Source organism: Sorex araneus, chromosome 5, assembly GCF_027595985.1.
Source record: "Sorex araneus isolate mSorAra2 chromosome 5, mSorAra2.pri, whole genome shotgun sequence".
NCBI lineage: Eukaryota > Metazoa > Chordata > Mammalia > Eulipotyphla > Soricidae > Sorex > Sorex araneus.
In genome coordinates this window covers 143291948-143311133 of record NC_073306.1, presented here as the reverse complement: position 1 = coordinate 143311133, position 19186 = coordinate 143291948, and the positions used below count along the sequence as shown (strand labels likewise).

Sequence of the window (19186 nt, the reverse complement as noted above, 5' to 3'; positions counted from 1 at the left end):
TGAACACCGAGGTTCCACGGCGGGACCCACGGGTCTTCCCAAGAGCCCGTTAGTCAAAGGAGAGAGGAAGTGGGAGGAGGGGGCGGCCACTCCGCCCACCTGAGTCCCGCTGGACCCTACCCCCAGAGCCATCCCACCCAAGGCTTGGCTCTGTCCCCGCCCCTCCGCCACGTGGCACCGCCTCTGGCGGTGGACCCGCCCCTGACCCGCCCCTGCGCCCCGTGGCTCCGCCCCTGCTCCCCATGGCTCCGCCCCGGACCCGCCCCAGCTCCGCCCCTGCTCCCGTGGCTCCGCCCCCCTCGTCACGCCGGGCGCGGGCGGGGGCGGGGGCTCTGCTGACGCCCTCCTCGCCTTGCCCTTCAGCCGCGCCGCAGTTCCCCGCACCACATGGACCGGGCCGGCCGGAGCGCCCCCCGCCGCTGACCGCCTGCCCGTCCGCCGGGAAGGTGAGCGTCCCCGCGGCCTCGGCTGGGCGGGCGCTGTCCAGCGCGCGGTGCTGAACCTCGCCCAGCCCGCCGGCCCGTCCCTTCCGCGCGCCTCCTCGCCCCGTCTCCCGCGTCCTTCCCCGGCCCCAGGCCCTCGGGGCCAGAAGACCCCACGAGAGAGCGCGGCGGCCCTGCGCATCCCTGCGCCCGGGTCCAGGGAGAAGTTTGGACCGAACCGGCTTTGCGGCAGAGGCGTCCCCGCGCGCCCGTGCTCGGCCCGCTCGGCGGCGCCGGGCCCCGCCTCTGCAGGGAAAAACCTCCGGCCAGTCTGGAGAGGCCCGGGGCCCCGCCCCGAGAGACCCCAGAGGGCTTGCGAGACCCCTGCCCGGCCTCTCCCGTGCAGATGGCCTGCGGCCTCCTGCCCTCCTCTGGGACCCGCCCAGCGGAGCAGCCTGGCGTCACCTTCAAATGCCCCTGAGCCCCGTGCCCTCTGGGCACGGCTGGGCAAGGCTGGCTCCTGCGGTGGCACCCCAGGTGTGAGCACCCCGACTCTACAGTGGCAGAGGGACCTTCCAGCGGACAGGCAGGCTGAACCCACCCTGATGAGGGTGAAGGGCAGAGTCCAGTGATGTCAGGGACAGGGCTGAAGGGAGCGGAGCGGGAATGGGAGGAAGTAGATCAGAGTGGCCCTTGACAAGCTCCTGTCCTTAGATACAGGACAACTGACCACGTGGTACAAGGCTCACCCTCAGGAGCAGCTGCAGGATCCAAGCCTTCGCCATGGAGTTTGTGATGAAGCAGGCCCTGGGAGGTAGGATGCGGGCCCACGTGGGTGAGAAGGGGGCAGAGGTGGGGCGGGAAGGAGAAGTGGAGGCACGGGACAGAGGGGGCACGTGGACACAGAGGAGAGGAGGAGGGGCCCACAGGACGGGGCCATGCAAGGCCAGCTGTCTGTCCACACCGTTTAGTGCCGACAGATGCCCTGAGTCACGGCCCTGGCCCCTGTGTTGGTCCAGGGTCACCGGATAGGCAGTGGTGGGGCAACAGGGCCAGCTAGCAGGGTCAGGGGCAAAGGGACAGGGGGTACAGGGCCAGAGATCGAGAGCACTTGGTGCCTCAGTCTTTCTGTGGGGTTCACCATTGTGTGAGTGTGTGTGTGTGGACTGTGAGTGTGTGCATGCGAGCATGTATATAAATATGCATGGGTGTGTTTGTGTGTGCCTGTGTGAGTGAGCTCGTACATGTGTGTATAAATGTGTAGTGAATTGAATTGTGTGTGTGAGTTGTTGTGTAATGTGTGTAAGTGTATGCGTGAGTGTGTGCGTGTGTCACTGTGTCATATCTGTATAAGTGTGATGTGTGTGGTGTGTGGTTGTACGTGATTGAGTGTGTAAGGTAGTGCGTGAGTGTGTCTAAATGTGTGTATCAGTGTAGTGCATGAGTGTGTTTGTGTGTGTGAGCAGTCCTGTGAATGGACAGGGCAGGCACCCGCTGAGGGGCCCCACGGGTGTAGATGCTTCCTGGCTGGGGCTGTTCTGTGTCCTGCCCAGTCCCCAGCCACCTTCTGCCTCTGAAACTTCCCCGGGTGACAGCCCCTGTGCCCCTCCCCCCTGGGCCGCTCACTGCAGGCAGAGGCGCGTGCTGTGACATGCGGCAGGTAGTGGAAGGCGCTCAGGTGGGCCGTCTGGACCAACTGCAGGTGGGCTCTGATGATAAGGTGACGTCACAGTGTGATTCAGGGGTGCCGGCACCCCTCTGCAGGCCCGAGCTCCCCCAGGCAGGCCAGGCTGCTGTAGATAATTAAGGAGGTGCCTAATTCGAGCCTGAGGTGCTCTTCAGAACACTGAGCTCTCTGATTTGGCTGTCACACGGCTGAAATTAGCCGGGAAATTGCCAGCCTGGCTCCCTCTTTGTTCACTTGGCCCAAAGTTTCTCCTGCAGCAGCACCAGACCTTCTCAGTTCTGGGGGCCAGAGAGGGCGGCCAGCAGGGTAGGCCCTGGGGAGGGGTGTGTCGGTCTCCAGGGAGTGGGAGAGGTGCAGAGGGAGGAGCACAGAGGCGGCCAGAACTCAGGGTTCAGGGTGGGCCCAGCCCCGAACTGGCCCAGAAGTTGGCCCAGGGTGCAAGGGTGGGGAGGGGAAGGAGGTGCAGTCCAGAGTCGCAGCCCGGGGGCAAGGAGCCTGTGAGGGGGGCTGCCAGAGTCTGGGGCAGTGGGGCACAGCGGCAGGGCAGGGTGCTGGCCTTGTGCCCGGCCCCGCTCCCAGTCACGAGGGACCCTCGGGGCAGAGGGCTGAGTCAGGGACAGAGCTGATTGGTGCGCTGGGCGCAGAGGGGTCCAGGGGTGGGACTGCTGGGGACTCAGCCTCCCCACACCCTTCCCGTACCCTCCCCCATACCCCCACACCCTCCCCCACACCTTCTCCACACCCTCCCCATACCCTCCCCCACACCCTCCCCCACACCTTCTCCACACCCTCTCCATACCCTCCCCCACACCCTCCCCCACACCTTCTCCACACCCTCCCCCACACCTTCTCCACACCCTCCCCATACCCTCCCCCCATAACGTTCCCCCATATCCTCACACCCTCCCCTCCCCACATCCTCCCTCATACCCTCCCCCCACCTTTTCCTACACCCTCCCCGTACCCTCCCCCACACCCTCCCCCACACCTTCTCCATACCCTCCCCCACACCTTCCCCCATACCCTCCCTCATGCCCTCCCCCCATGGTGTTCCCCTCATACCCTCCCCACACCTCCCTGATCCTCCTACAGCCTCTCCCACTCTTCCCCACTCTCCCTCACACCCTCCCCATCCTCTCCCCTCACTTCTCTGCAGCCCCCTGGAAAGCAGGGAGTTGGCCAGCCTGAGATGCTGCAGGACAGATGGCAGCTCTATGCCTGGTTCTGGGGTCTGCCTGGGTCTGAGAGGGAGAGCAGGACTAGGCAAGAGAACACCCCATCCTCCCCCATCTTTCTGCTACGTGGGGCCTGAGACTTGCCTGGCTCAGCTCCTGCAATACCGTGTGGTTCCCCGGTGGTCCTCCAGACAGGGTCATGCCCCTCGACCACCCCCCTCATGTCTCCTCAGGCAGAGATGTGCCCTCCTCTTCCCACAGTGACCCCAAAACAGACACACCCCTCCCCCACCCCCCAGACAGGGACACACCCCCTCCCCCATGGTCCCCAGACAGGGACACCCCTCCCCCATCCCCCCAGACAGGGACACACCCCCTCCCCCATGGTCCCCAGACAGGGACACCCCTCCCCCATCCCCCCAGACAGGAAATCCCCTCCCCTGGTCCCCAAACAGGACACCCATACATCTTAGGCAGTCCGGGGTGCCTTGGTCAGTTCCTCTCAGCTGCAGCAATGGGGCCCCTGCAGGCCTGCGTCCAGGTCTTCCAAGTGGGTGCCCTGACCTGGGGCTTCTCAGCATGGGAGGCACGTGGGTGCTCCCCCAAGATTTGCCCAGTCCCAGGCTATGGGGGTGAGGCTCGGGAGGGGCACAGTGGCTGGGAGTATCCCGGCTGCAGGGGTGCTTCAAGGGGACACCCCAGGGCATAGCTGTCCGCAAAGCCGGTGGCCACCCCGTCACGGTCAGACTAGGCTGCCCTTGTCCTTGCCCCCGGGGTCAGGGCTAGGCATGGAGTGGGAGGGAGGGTCTGTGATCGCTGGCTCGGAGTTCGGACCAAGACCCTGGGGCCACCCTTTGCGCCTCCCCCTGCATTTCTCTCTACCTCTCTCGAGGTCATCTTTTCACTTGATTTCAGCGTCGCCGGGCGGTGACTGAGAGCTCTTCTCTGATGCCTCCGGGCAGCCCCTGCCCCGTATGTGCCAGTGTTTCAGCGTCTGCATTCAGACCTGTAGCAGCTTTGTATGCATTTATTTCTAACATACACAGATGTTTTGTTAAAACATGCAGTGCTCACTGCTGGAGTTAAATCGCAGAGTTGGACAGGTGACAAGGACACAGACATTGTCTATGCTTTGAAGCTTGTCCTTCAGAATTCTACAGCAGGTAAGGCACTTGCCTTGCATGCAGCTGGACCCAGCACCCCACATGGTCCCCTGAGCACTGCCAGGACTGATCCCTACGTGACCACTGGGTGTGGCCCCAAAATGAAAATTAAAAAAATTATGTTCCAGGCGGGCTGGAGCGATAGCACAGCGGCGGGGTGTTTGCCTTGCACGAGGCCGACCCGGGTTCGATTCCTCCGCCCCTCTTGGAGAGCCTGGCAAGCTACCAAGAGTACCTCACCCACACAGCAGAGCCTGGCAAGCTACCCATGGTGTATTCGATATGTTAAAAACAGTAACAACAGGTCTCACAATGGAGATGTTACTGGTGCCCGCTCAAGCAAATCGATGAGCAACGGGATGACAGTGATGTTTCAGGCAGGAGGTGGCTCAAAGATCTGAAGCACAGCTTTGCCTGTGGGAGTTCCAGGTGGTCCACACGGTCGCCCAGGTTGGGGGTAGTCCCCGAGCCAGAAACCCGAGCCAGACCCATTTCCACGCCTGAGGGGGAGGCAGTGCTGGAGCAGGCTGGCTGTGAGGGAGCCAGGGCCCAGGCCCGGAGCGCTGTTCCTTGAGCAGCTGTGCTCTGAAGGGGCCGTGGCAGGAAATCTGTCTGTCCTGAGTTTGTGGGAGTCTGTCCATCCTGGAGGCCTAGGCGCTGAGTGGACTTGGGGCATGGATTCCCAGTTCCAGGACTGGCCACTGGTGGGCACTGCCAGGATGTCCCAGCCCTACCGCGGCCTCTCTAGGGTCCCTCGTGCACCCTCAGGGTTTGCTCACAGTCCCGAGCTGGCTTTTCTTCCCCACTTGCCGGGGGAAGTGTCCTGGGTGTGGGCTGAGCCCAGCCTTCTTGACAGATGCTGGACACTGGGCCCCACACTGGGGTCATGATCCTTCTGCCTGTGGGCGCTCCTGTCCTGCGTCCTAGAGAATGGGCTGAGCAGAGCCTCAACCGCACCAGGAACCGCAGGGGCCCAGAGCGGACGCCCCCATGTGTGGTCTCACTCCTCAGAGAGGGCTCAGCCATTTGCTCTCAGGCGGGGGCCCGGGGCGGACGCCCCCATGTGTGGTCTCATTCCTCAGAGAGGGCTCAGCCGTTTGCTCCCAGGCGCCACCAGGCTGAGCCCTCCCTCCCTCTGCCCCAGAGGGTGAACATGGGTGTTAACACCATCAGACGCTGGAGGGAACCAGGGCCTTTGGAGCCTTCGGTCTGCGAGGACCGCAGTGGCCAGAGCTAGATCCTCTTATCCACAAGGTGCAAGCCCCCTCTGTTGTCATTCCCCCTTCTCAGCAAAGCCAGGATAGAACTGGCCAGCAGGCATCCCGCTGGACTTCGTTGGTTCCTTATCTCAGTGCTCAGGGTCCAGTGTGGCTCCTTGAGACTCCAGGGAGGTGGTCTGTCGTCTGAGCCTCAGCCACACAATCCCTCTCCCCTGTTTCATCCTGATGCCGGAGACAGACCTGCACATGACACCAAAGTGCCATGAAAGCACGCGGCTTTTTATTCCGAGCCTCCAGTTCAGGAGGGAGACGGTAGGATGAGAATGGAAGTGAGTTTGGGTTTTACACCACACCCAGCTGTGCTCAAGGCTAAAAATCCTGGCTCTGTGAGTACTGCAGGCACCTGCTCCCTGTGCGTGCTCTCCATTCCCTCATATTTATTTGTATGTTATACATTTATATTAATTCAGGTAATGGTGCAGTCATGTTGACACTTACGGTGTTGATGTACAAAACTACTGCACCCCCCACCAGGGCGCCCGTGCCCCTCACCAGTTCCCTGTGTCCCAGTGCGGCGTCGCTGCTGCAAACATTGCATTTCCACGCAGCCCTACTCAGAGTTCTCTAAAGGTGACTGAACTAGACAGCAGTTGGGCCCTGTATTTTAAGAGGATGACTCATAGTCTATCGTGAATCAGGCCTTTTGCGCTCCATCCAGTTGTGAACACATGATACTCAGGGCCACTCAAGGATGCTCAGGGATGCTCAGGGACATTCACAAGTGCTCAGGGGGATGCTCAGAGCTTCTCAGGGATGCTCAAGGATGCTTAAGGGCACTCAGGGACACTCAGAAACACTCTGAGACACTAGAGCTGCTCAGGGGTGCTCTGGAACACTTGGGGATGCTTGGAGATACTCAAAAATGCTCCAGAACACTCAGAGTTCCTCAGAGACTCTCAGAGACACTCAGAGATGCTCAGATATACTCAGAGATGCTAAAGGATACTCAAGGATACACAAGTAGACTTAAAGATGCCCAGTAACACATGTTCAAGGACACTCAAGGGAATCGGAGATTGTCAGGCACTTTGAGTGCTCAGAGATGTTCAGGAACATGAAGAGCTATTCCGAATTGCTTGAGGATGCTCAGGGATACTCAAAGATGCTCAGGGATGTTGAGGGACACCTGGAGATCCCAGGGATGCTCAGGGATGTTCAAAGCTGCTCGGGAATTCTCAAGAGTACTCAGAGATGCTTGGGGATACTCGGAGATGCTGAGAAATGCTCAGAAACAGAGTTCTTCAGGGATGCTCATCGACACTCAGACATACTTGGGAATGCTCAGGAACACTCAGTGCTCAAGGACACGCAGGAATACTAGAAGATGCTCAGGGACATTCGGAGATCTCAGATACACTCGGAGACACTTTGGTATGCTCAAGGAATCTCAAAGGATTCTTGGGGAAAATAAAAGCTGCTCAGAGATGCTTGGAGACACTCTGGGATGCTCAGAGCTGCTCTTGGATTCTTGGGTATGCTCAGGAACGTTTGGAGATGCTCATAGGTGCTAACTGATGCTCAGGGACACTCAGAACTTTTTAAGGATGTGTAGGGACACTTGGAGATGCTTGGGGACACTCAGGGACACTTGGAGTTGCTAAAGGTCATTCAGGGATACTTAGACTTGAAGATGCTCAGGGATGTTCAAGAATACCTGGAGATGCTAAGGGACATTTAGGAGCTCTAAGGAATGCTCAGGGACACTCATAGATACTCAGGGATATTCAGAGCTTCTCAGAAATGCTCAGGAACATTTGGAAGTGATTAGAGTTGCCTGTAAATGCTAAAGGATGCTCAGGAAAATTCAGAGATGCTTGAAAATTCTTAGAAATGCTTGTAGAAATGATGAGGTATGCTCAGGGACACACTCAGAGTTGCATCAGGAATACCCAGATTCTCAGGGATGTTAAGGGATGCTCAGGGAGGTTCACAGATGCTCCGGAAAACTTGATGACATACAGGTAACTTAGGGAGCTAAGGGATGCTCAGGAGACATTGAGAGTTTTTATAGATGCTCAGGGATACGTGAAGACCGTAGGGTTGTTCAAGGACAATTCAGAGTAGCTCAGGTATGCTCAGAGACACTCAGGGATACTCGGGAAGACTTGAAGATGATGTTCAGGTATGTCCAGGAGCACTCAGAGAGGTGCTGAGGATCACTAAGTGATGCTCAGAAACACTCAGCTGCTCAGAGCTTCTTGGGGACACTGAAAGATCTCAGGGATACTAAGGGTCATTCAGAGCTGCAGGGCTATTCAGGGATGCTATGGAATGTTCAGGGAGACTTGGTGATGCTCAGGGATACCTAAGGGCACTTAGGGATGCCCAGAGATGCTAAAGGATGTTCAGGGATATGGAGAGATGCTCAGGAATGCTCAGAGAGATTTGAAGATGTTGCTTAGGGACGGAGCCAGAGTGATAGCACAAAGGGTAGGGCGTTTGCCTTGCACGCGACTGACCTGGGTTCAATTCCTCTGCCCCTCTCAGAGAATCCAGCAAGCTACCGAGAGTATCTCGCCCACACAACAGAGCCTGGAAAGTTACCCGTGGTGTATTCAATATGCCAAAAACAGTAACAAGTCTCACAATGGAGACGTTACTAGTGCCCACTCGAGCAAATCGATGAGCAATGGGATGACAGTGACAGTGCTTAGGGACATTCAGGAATACCTGGAAAGTTGCTAAGGGACACTAAGTGAAGCTCAGGGACACTCAGATTCTTAGAGATGATCAGGACACTCAGCTGCTCAGAAATGCTCATAACTGCTCAGGACACTCAGAGATTTCTGGGATGCTCAGAAATGCTCAGGGATGCTCCGGGTCAAGGAGACTTGGAGATACTTAGAGATGCTCAGGAACACTCAGAATTGTTCAGGTACCCTCTGGGATGTTCAGGACTGCTCAGGGAGACTTAGTGATGTTTAGGAACATTCAGAGACACTAAGGGGTGCTCAGAGATGTTTGGGGATTCTCAGGGACACTTCAAAGTCTCAGGAATGCTCAGGACACTCAGATTTTCAGGGACACTCAGGGATGTTCAAAGATGCTAAGATGATCAGGGAGACTTGGAGACACTCAGGGATGCTTGGGGTTGCTTAGGGACACTTAGAAATGCTCAGGGATACCCAGGGAGACTCAGAAATTCCCAGAAATTCTCAGAGATACTCAGAGATGCTCAGAGATACTCAAATGCTGAGAGATGCTCAGGGATGCTTGGGTGTGCTTGGGAACACTTGGAGGTGTTCAAGGATGCTAAGAGATTCTCAGGGACACTGAGCTCAGGTACTCAGGGATATTCCAGGATGCTCAGAGATGCTCAGGAATACTCAGATCTCAGATGCTGAGAGACACCCAGAGATGCTAAAGTCACTCAGAGCTGCTCAGGGATGTTCAGATCCTCAGGGAAACTTGGAGTTGTTCCGGGTCACTCGAGGAACTCAGAGCTTCCCAGGGACACTTGGGATGTTCAGGGATGCTCAGGGAGACATGCAGGGATGTTCATAGATGATCAGGGACACTCAGGGATGCTAGTGGCACTTATGAAGACCCAGAGATACTCAGGATATTCAAGGACACTGAAGGATGCTCAGGCTCTCGGAGAAGCTCACCAAATTTGTCCTTCATGTTCTCTGAGCTAGGAAGCTGAAAGTGAGTGGGCCTGTGTTTAGTGAGTGATGTTGTCAGCATTTTATCCTAGTTGAAGTGATTTAAATATTCAGGAACTGGGTCATCTCTGGTCTCTGACTGTACAGGAATCGGGGTACTGTTCCCATGCAGCACCAGCTGGTCCCTCTCTGGGCTTGGTTACATCAAAGGCCCAGGAGTGCTGAGTAACAGGGCATTTCTACACTTGATTTGGGGGCCCCTCCACACCGTCTTCCCAACAGCTGTACCATCAAAATGTCCCCGCAATGCCAAGGATGCCAATGTCCTCATGTGCCCACTCACACCTGTTTTGAGTTTTGGATCTGGAAATTTCCGGCCCAGACCCCTGCCCCTCAGAACAGCACAGAACATGGGCCTAGCATGGCCTCCTGGGAGCAGGGCCGCCTGCCTCTTCTCCTAACCATGGTGACGGTGTTCATACGTGGTGGCCCCCTGTGTGGTGGCCCTCTGTGTTATGGCCCCATGTGCTGTGACCCATGTGTGGTGACCCCATGTGTGGTGGCAGTGTTCATGCTGTGTCTTCCCTCCCAGCTCCAGAGTGGCACCTGGGGCTCTCCTGTGTCTGTACCTTCCCCGGAGCGGCTGTTTCAGCCCCACGCTCACGGCCACGGGACCCCTGACCCGTGTCCCAGTAAGTGGCTATGCCTGAGAAGGGGCCACCCTCGGTGGCACAGCTGAGCTGGTCCTCTGCAGTCGCTCGTCCATCCGAGGAGTGGCTGGCTGGGTTCTGGGGGGTTGCTGGGCCCGAGTGCTCCCCAGGGTGCCATGTCCCTCTTCTCCTGCCCACTCCTCCCACTCTCGGGCCCGAGATGCATCTGTGACGCCCAGAGAGAGCCCCATGAAGAGAAAATAAAGCTGAGGTGAGGTCGGAAGCAGCTTCCCCTGGAAATCCTGGCCAGCTCTGTGCCCCAACCTGATGCCAGCAGGATTGGGGAGGCAGAGCCAGAGGCTGCATGCAGTGCCCAGAGCCACCTGCAGTGGCCACGGAGCTTCTGCAGACATCTAAGGGGCACCAGGTCAGAGAGCAAATGGATGTGGCCACGACCACAGATCTGCAGCCCCAGCCCCCAATCCGTGCCCTGCAGGTGCCCCCAAGGTGCCCCAGGGGTGCCACCCTAGCCCTCGTGCCCCTGTAGGGCCCCTGGCCCGTTCTCATTGCTGCTGCCTCTCTGGATTGCTCAGGTTCGGGAGTCTTCAGAAATGCACATGGCACCCAGGTGGCCTGAGGGCACCTCTGCTGCCCGGCTGTTCCACCTCCTGACACTGCAGAGCCGGTGACAGCCTTGGGGGCAGAGGTGTGGCTCAGTTCTCTGGCGACTCTCCCAGGATGCGGAAGCAACTACCAGTGACCCAGTTTCCGCAGCGTCTTGCAGATGCCCAACACCAGTCTTGGAGCCTCCCTGCAGCCTGGCTGGGAGCCCTTGGCCTGATCCCAGCCAGTCAGGCGAGGGCCGTGCAGGCGCCTCGTATGCAGCCCACATGACATACCCAGAATTGCTCTTGCACCCAGGACTGGTGACCCCCAAACTCTCCTCTGCCTGTGTTAGGTCATATGAGAGAAGTGCAGACAGTCTTGACACAGTCCCCTGCGGGAGAGTGGGGGGGAGTGGGACGTGGGAAGGGAGACTCCAAACACAGAGCCGCTGAATTCAGAGGACAGGCAGGGGTCTCACCCGCCCGTAGGCACACTCAGGCCGGCTCTGGACTCTGCTCACCTCACACAGTGCTCCTGGGTGCAGAAGCTACAGAAGTAAGAGGCAGAAGATGGACAGTCAGGAAGGCAGGCGAGGCCAAGTGTGGCTCCCGAGGCAGGACAGCAGCCAGGGCACTGCGGGGACCCGGTGGCCCAGGGGATAGGCCCAGGTGGGGGTCTGGCTTGCTCTGCCAGGGTTTGGCACTCTCCCCGGGAGGCCTCGTGGGCAGGCGGAGGGTGGCCCGCAGGCCACTGTGTTCCCGGGCTGTCATTACAGCCCCCGTCCTGGGCGCCGAGTCACAGGGGGCGTCCCGGGGAGGTGTTTGTTGTCGCCTGTGAGTCAGGAGCTCATGAGAAAAGTGGTGGCTGGCAGGAGAAATTAGGGCCTTGGGACACTCCGCACAGCTCAGGCCAAGGGCTACTCAGCCTGTGCACAGAGCACAGCGGCCCACCTCTCCCAGCCAGCCGCTGCCAGCCAGAGCCCAGCCCGTGCTGGACGGGAGATGCACAGCAGCCCGGGCTCACACAGGTCCCATGCGGAGACCCCCGCACACACTTCCACGCAGATGCAGACACAGGCACACAGACAGACACAGATGCATGTAGTCATGTCATCATACAGACACAGTTACACAGACACACAGATGCATGTCGTCATACAGACACAGTTAACACAAGCACACAGACACACAGATGCATGTCGTCATACAGACACAGTTAACAGACACAGGCACACAGACACGCAGATGTATGTAGTCATATAGACACAATAACAGACATAGAGATGCAAACACACAGATGCATGCACACACACAGTCAGACACACAGAGATGCATGCTGTCACACAGAGACCTGTGCTCACACACAAAGATGCAGAGACACATATATATGTGCACACACAGACACACACAATAACATAGACATACAGATGCACACAGTAATTCAGACAGAAACACAGACTTACATGGTCACACAGACAGAGAAATGCATGCACACATAATCACACAAAGACCCACACAGTCTCTCAAACACAGATGCATTCATTCATACAGACACAGAGACACACTCAGTCACACAGTCACACAGACACAGTCACACAGATGCAGATACACAGACTCATAATCACACAGAGACCCACACAGACACACATTGTCACACAGCACACATACAGAGTACACAGAGACATGTGCCCACATAGACATAGTCACACAGACACACAACCCAAGCAGCCACCCATATGACCGTTGCCTCCCTTGCAAGTCAGCCTGGGTGGTGCTTACACCCCCGCCACCCTGAGGCACCCAGTTGTCAGTGGAGAGGCTGGAGGCCAGAGGAGCAGGATGACGGAAGCTCGTCAGAGGCTGGTGCCATCCACTGTGTGACTGTAGGAGCAGGGAGCGCGAGGCTGACCTTCCCTTCCTGTCTGCTTGTGTCCAGGGGCTACCAAGGACATGGGCAAGATGCTTGGGGGTGATGAGGAGAAGGACCCTGACGCGGCCAAGAAGGAGGAGGAGCGCCAGGAGGCACTGCGGCAGGAGGAGGAGGAGCGCAAGGCCAAGTACGCCAAGATGGAGGCTGAGCGCGAGGTCATGCGGCAGGGCATCCGCGACAAGGTGAGCCCGCAGCGGGGACGGCACCGGGACGAGGCGGGCGGCTGTGCCAGGAGGGAGCAGAGACAAGGTGGGCAGGGTAGCCTCGTGGTGGACAGGAGTCCAGGGCCGCCGTTCGTGGGTCCTGCCCTGGTGGCTCTGGATGTGGGTCGCCCTGTGCCACATACGGTCCAGGACTTGCTCACATTTCCAGAGTGGGCCAGCGCTGTCCACAGCGGGGCCACTGGGCACCCTGGCCAGGTGGCCGAGATCTGTGCTGGGTGGGAGGGGAGAGACTCCTGATCCTCTCGGGAGCCTGGGAGTGTCGCACGGAGGGAGCAGGACAGGCAAGGCCCTCAACCCGCCGTTTGCTGCACCCATGTCAGCTCCCCAGGACGGGCTCCCGCAAGCCCCACAGTCAGCTGCCCACAGCTGTGGACGGCCTCTCCCCCAGCCCAGGCCTGTGTAGTATCCCCTCCCATTTGACCTCAAACCCCGAGGTTCCCCCTTTCACCCGGGGAGGGGGGGCAATGTCTGCCGGCCCTGCTTGGCTTCCCCGTGTGACACGCCCACCCCCCACTGTGCTCCCTAGTCCCTGGGTGGAGGGCAAGTGTTGCCTCTTCTTCAGGGTCCTCTGGGAGCTGCAGTCCCAGGTGACTCCCTGGACAGGGACAGACCACAGGCCACATACTCCCTGGCCCCAGAACCCTCACCCTGGGGTGACCATGTGGATGATGAACGCCCAAGGCAGAACCCCAGGACCCCCAAGTCCAAGGCCCTGGCCCTCATATGAGCCCCTCGCAGAACCCTCGTGGAGCGGGTGGGCGCCTTCCAAGCCCTCCCAAGCCCTGGGCCACCTGCCCCAGTGCCTCTGCTTCCATGAGCCTGGTCCCACCAGCCAAGGTCTCCTTCTTGGACACGTCTTGGCCCTGGCCTTCAGGTCCAGGGTACACAGTAGTGCCTACACTGTGGCCTCTGCACCGTGGTCTCTGCACTGCAGGTGTCCGCACTGGACACCAGGGCAGGACATCTGAGCACTCTCTGGTCCAGACATGGGGCTGCGTGGAGCTGGCTGACAGCTGGGGCCGAGCAGCCCGTCGAGGACCAGAGGGTGTGGTGTGTGCTGGAATCGTGCAGGCCCCTCTCCCAGGTGGGATCTCTAGTGACGAGCCTTTTTTTTTTCTTTTTGGGTCACACCTGGCGATGCACAGGGGTTACTCCTGGCTCTGCACTCAGGAATCACTCCTGGCAGTGCACTCAGGCATTACTCCTGGCTCTGCACTCAGGAATTACTCCTGCTCAGGGGACCATATGGGATGCTGGGAATCGAACCTGGGTCGGCCGCGTGCAAGGCAAACGCCCTACCCGCTGTGCTATTGCTCCAGCCCCTATCTAGTGACAAGCCTTTTGAAGAGCTCAGCAGAGGCGCTGGAACGACAGCACGGCGGGTAGGGCGTTTGCCTTGCACGCGACCAACCTGGGATTGAATCCCAGCATCCCATATGGTCCCCTGAGCACCGCCAGGAGTAATTCCTGAGTGTAGAGCCAGGAGTAACCCCTGTGCATCGCCGGGTGTGACCCAAAAAGCAAAAACAAAAAAAATAGAAGTGGAAGCTCAGCCTGGAAGGAGCAGCTGCGCCCCATGGTTTAGGGCAGGACGCCCTCTGTTGGCCAGCAAGGGAACTCAGGGTGTGTGTGTGTGTGTGTGTGTGTGTGTGTGTGTGTGAGAGAGAGAGAGAGAGAGAGAGAGAGAGAGAGAGAGAGAGAGAGAGAGAGAGAGAGAGAGAGAGAGAGAGAGAGAGAGAGAGAGAGAGAGTGTGTGTGTGTGTGTGTGTGTGTCCCTTTCTAGCCCCTGCGCCTGTCTTCAACACAAACCCCCTAGCTACCTGGGCACTGGCCTCCCTGGGGGCTTATTTGCGGGAGCAGAGACAGAGTTGGGGGCTTGTTCCCGCGCTGCCCTTCCCTCTTTGTACCAGTCCATTCTGGCACTTTGTGTCCCGACATCCTCTCTGCAGCCGGGGCCACTTGCTCTCAGCCCACGGGCACAGTGCCGGCAGGATGGATGAGGTGTGGTCACTGACCCCCCACCCCACCGTGCCCTTCGTATGTGTGGAGTGGCTCTGCTTTGTGTCCAGAGTCAGAGCAAGGGACCAAGGCTTCCCAGACAGGCCCTTCCTGTCCCACCCCTGCCTGCATCCCACGTGCAGGGACACCCCCTTGATTCTGCCTGAACTTCACTGGTGTTTGTCTCCCGGCCCCCAGACCTTCTCTGTTTGCTGCTCCAGGGGGACGACCTGGAACAGTGACCAGGAAGAGGCCAGCCGGTCCCTCATTATGCCCTCGGCCTGCAGTGCTCAGGGCTTGCTATTGGCTCTGCAGTTCCTGGCAGGCTCAGGGACCATATAGGGTGTTGGGGATCAAATCTGGGTCAGCCACATGCAAGGCAAATGCCCTGTCCACTGTATTGTCATTGTGGCCTTCAGCTATTGCTCCAGTCCCTGTGCCTTAGTTGACCTGGGGCCCTCCGTGCCTGGGGGCTGCGGGTGCAGTTTGTGGCCACCGGGGCCGGCAGCAAAGTGAGGGCGCTAGCTCTGCCGCCCCGTGCCAGGCACGCCCTTGCCCTTCCCGGGGAGGCCACACCCAGACATCCTGTCTGGCACGGGGTAGCCAGTCCTCCAGTCCACACTGTGTGGACCCTCTTCTATACCAGGCTGTCGCCTCCACAGTCCTTTGGGTGACTTTTGGGTGGCTGGGAGGAAACAAGCCCTGCAGCGCCATGTGTCTCTGGCCTCTGAGGCAGCCCGGCTCTCGGCCACAGCTGCCCCCGCCCTGTCCAGGGGCCTTGTCACCCGAGTGTGGCTCCTCTGGGGATGCCACCTCTCACCTCCACACAGGCCCAGAGACCCAAAGCCAAGAGGCAGTTTCCCCTGGTCCCCACGGCCGGCACTGCTGGGCTGAGGGCAGTGGAGGTTACTGGTGGCTGTGGTGTGTCCCTTCTGGAACTGGACTGTGCTGAAGTGTGCACCCAGCAGGACTTACCGGGCAGCTTGTGGGGCTTTGGGTCCAAGTGTTCGAGGCCCTCCAGGAAGCGCCATGGCTGTAGGGATTTGACTGTCTCCAAAGCTCTCCCTGTGAGCTTCCAGGTGACAAGTGTGGGGACAGGAGGGGGGCAGGGGAACAATGGGGGGACAGCCAGGGGGATGGGGTGGGGGGACAGGAGGAGGCTGGAGGACAGGGAGACAGGAGGGACAGGAGGGGGACCGGCCCCACGCTACCAGAGAAGCTCCGAATGAGGGTTGGGACAGACCCAGGAGACGGCAGTGGGGGCAGGTGATGCTGGGCAGCGGGAATTGAGTGACTGTACCTGCAGTGACCACAGCCTGCCCCATGTGGGCCTGAGTGCAGTGGCCACCCTGCCGTGTGGTCCGTCAGCCCTGCTGCCCTACCCTGTCCTCTCCTGTCCCCATCCCCACCCCCTCCCGTCCCTCCTGTGCCCCATCTCCTCCCGAACTCTGTCCCCTCCTGATCTTTGTCCCTTCCTGTCCTCTCCTGTCCCCGCCATCCCCACGCCCCGCTGTCCTGCCCCCCTGAGGCAGCCCTCAGTTACCCGCTCGGGCTGACCTATTGCTCCCCTATTCCTGGGGTACCGCCACCCCTTCTGACCCGGGCGGGGTTCTTCAGGCTGAGGTGCAGGTGTCCGGTGGGCCCCCCAGCACTGGCCTCCCTCTGTCCCCCCCAGTACGGCATCAAGAAGAAGGAGGAGCGCGAGGCGGAGGCGCAGGCCGCCATGGAGGCCAACTCGGAAGGCAGCCTAACGCGGCCGAAGAAGGCCATCCCTCCCGGCTGCGGGGATGAGCCCGAGGAGGAAGATGAGAGCATCCTGGACACGGTCATCAAGTACCTGCCGGGGCCGCTGCAGGACATGTTTAAGAAGTAAGGCAGTGGCCGGCCCCCGCCCCCCTAGAGGCCCCCCGGAAGGATTTCAGGAGCAGAGAGCCCCCCCCCCCAGAATAAGCCATAGTCCTGGGTCTCCTGGCCCTCCCCTGCCTGCTGTCTGTGCTGCAGCTGGGCTAGCCACTGGCCTGGGACGCCTCCTGCCCCTTCTCACAGCCCCCCCAGCACCCCGAGGCCTGGGCCCCCCCTCGGTGCACCGTCCCTGCTCGGCCTGAACCAGGAGCACAGCCATAGTGGGGGGGCGTGCCGGCCCCCACCCCCGCCCACTGACACCGGGTTGCTGGATCTCCTGTGTCCCCATCTTGTCTGCATCCTCACTGTCCCTGTCCTGCCTCTGTCCGCTCCGGAGCCGCCTCCCCAAGGCCTCAGCCCAGCTCCCAACTAAGAGAACAAGCAATAGGCTGGTCTCCCGAGGCTGGCCCCTCCTGCTCTCTCCCGGCCCCTCCCCTGCTCAGGGGTGGCGTCTGGGGGGGACACAGGCCCTAAGCTGGTGTTGGGTGGTCCCTAGTGTAGGCCAGGCCAGTTGGACAGAAGCCCCCTGTCCCGGTCCCCCCAACCCCTTCACCTTCAGCTTCCTCCACCCCTGTTTAATTTGGATCAAATATGTTGAATCTCAGGTAAATGAGGTCTTCTGTATTCGAGGGGTTTATCCTGCAGGAAGAGTGCCTGGCTGCAGGCCCTTCCTGCTCACATCAGCACCCATCACGTTCAGTGTTGTGGCCGGGTGCCCCTACCCAGCCCTCAGAAGCCATATGCCGTCCGCAATATCGCCCCAGCCCTCTGCCCAGACAGGAGCATGCCCCTGCCACCGCCTGCCCTCACGCCTGTTCCACGCGGTAACAAGCCAGCTCTGTGCAGAGCCTGATCCCAGCATGGGGGCCAGAGCAGCTGAGCATAGCGTAGCCCATGATGTCGTCTGTCCGTCTGTCCTTGTGCCTCTGTCCCTTCCTGCATGTCGGGGGCCACGGCTCGTGTCCTCTTGGAATCACAGCCAATAAACAGTGATTTCACACAAGTGGCTTCTGTGCTGGACTGAAGGTCTGGGTATTGCACTTCCCCCTCACAGGGTTCCCCCCGCCCCCGCAGGGCGCTGCGCTGTCCTGTCCCACATTGGGTGGCACACGCCCTAAGGCTGTTCCTGGAGTAGTCCCCTGGAGGTTCCAGGCGACACCCCCAGACCCTGCCTTCGGCACAGCGCCTACCTACCCCTGACGTCCAGGGGAGCCCAGCCCTGCTGTCCTGCCAGCGGCGGGGGAGGGGGTGTGTGCGGGGCGGGGCTCTGCAGACGGGCTGAGGCTGGGGCTGAGGCTCGATGCCCGCCTGAGTTTCTGAGTTGCTCTGCAGGAAAGTGGCCAATCGGGGTCTCCTGACTGTGCCCACTCCGCCGGCTGGGGGTGCGCAAGGGACACACCGGCAAAACCCAGCCGCTGCGGGCCAGCCCGAGTGTTCCGACGCTCCTCGCACGGGCCAGCCGGGGCCGTCGCTCCGGCCGCCAAGGCCACGGGCCACTCTGCGTCCGGGCGGCGCCTTCCGCTGGGCGCGATCTCGGGTGCCGGCCACCTGTCCAGGACCCTGATAGGTGTCCCGGGGCGGGCGACTGCAGGCGGGCGCACCCGGCCTGAGCACGAGTCCCGCTCCCGGGTCCCGGCCCGCGCCCCGCCCCTGCCCGTGAGAGCCAATCAGCGCCTGCCAGCTCGGCGGCTGCCGCGGCTGCGGGCGTCACGTGGGAAGGCTTGGCCAATCGGAGCCGGGAGCGGCTCGCCGGGCGGGGCGGGCCGGGGCTGGAGGTGTGCGGCGGCCGCAGGGCTCGTGGCGCCTCCGGCTCTCGCGCAGCCCCGCACGCGGGCCCGATGGCCAGCCCAGGGGTTCAGCCTCGTATGTGTCAGGCTCCAGCACGGCAAACAGCAAAGGATCGATGTTGTTTGGTGTTGTCACCTTCACCATTTCTCTGCACCTGGAAAAGGTTTGGCAGAAGGGTCAGCCGATGGGGCGGAGCCATAGCCAAGGCGTTGGCTGGCACACGCGCGGCCAACCAGGGGTCAGTCCTGGGCGCCGCGTCTGGGCCCCGAGCCCCTCCAGAAGTGACCCCTAGCACTGCTGGGGAAAACCATTTAAAACTGACACCATCAACTGGTGAGGCTCGAGGGGGAGAGTGCCTGGGTGTCCGGTGCCGGGTCAGAGCCCACTCGGCAGTCCGGGGTCGCCTCTTCTGAGGGCATCGCCGCCAGTAAGCGGAGACTCCTAGTTCCCTTTCCAGTGGCTGGTATTTTTTTTTTTCTTCCATGCTTGGCAGGGGTTACCCCTGGCGGCGGTTGGGAGATCCTATGGCATGCTGGGGACTAAACCCAGACTGGCCTTGGACAGGCACCCTATACACCATACTATCTCCAATTCCATCCACAGTTTTTAGTTTTATTTGGTTTTGGGTCTCCAGGCTTAGTCCTCACTCAGAATCGCTTTTGGCAGTGCTCAGGGAACATTATATAGAACAGGGGTTGGCTGCATTCAAGGTCAAGGTCTCTTTCTCTTTGGTCCTGGTTTTCCATATAATTAACAC

General features: G+C 59.9%; 1 protein-coding gene across 1 annotated transcript; it reads left to right on the top strand.

Annotated features, from left to right (window-relative positions):
• Positions 1 to 290: 290 nt before the first annotated feature.
• Positions 291 to 17644, top strand: CPLX1 (complexin 1). Its single transcript, XM_004617394.2, has 4 exons — positions 291 to 446; positions 1137 to 1236; positions 12524 to 12699; positions 16415 to 17644. The coding sequence occupies exons 2-4, from the start codon at positions 1206 to 1208 to the stop codon at positions 16610 to 16612; spliced, it is 405 nt and encodes a 134-aa protein (XP_004617451.2). The 5' UTR covers positions 291 to 446; positions 1137 to 1205; the 3' UTR covers positions 16613 to 17644.
• The last annotated feature ends 1542 nt before the right edge of the window (positions 17645 to 19186 follow it).

Coding starts and splice junctions, on each gene's coding strand:
- CPLX1 (XM_004617394.2), top strand. CDS start 1,206: ATGGAGTTTGTGATGAAGCAGGCCCTGGGAG. Junction 1,237..12,523: donor GATGAAGCAGGCCCTGGGAG/GTAGGATGCGGG, acceptor GCTTGTGTCCAG/GGGCTACCAAGGACATGGGC. Junction 12,700..16,414: donor GGCAGGGCATCCGCGACAAG/GTGAGCCCGCAG, acceptor TGTCCCCCCCAG/TACGGCATCAAGAAGAAGGA.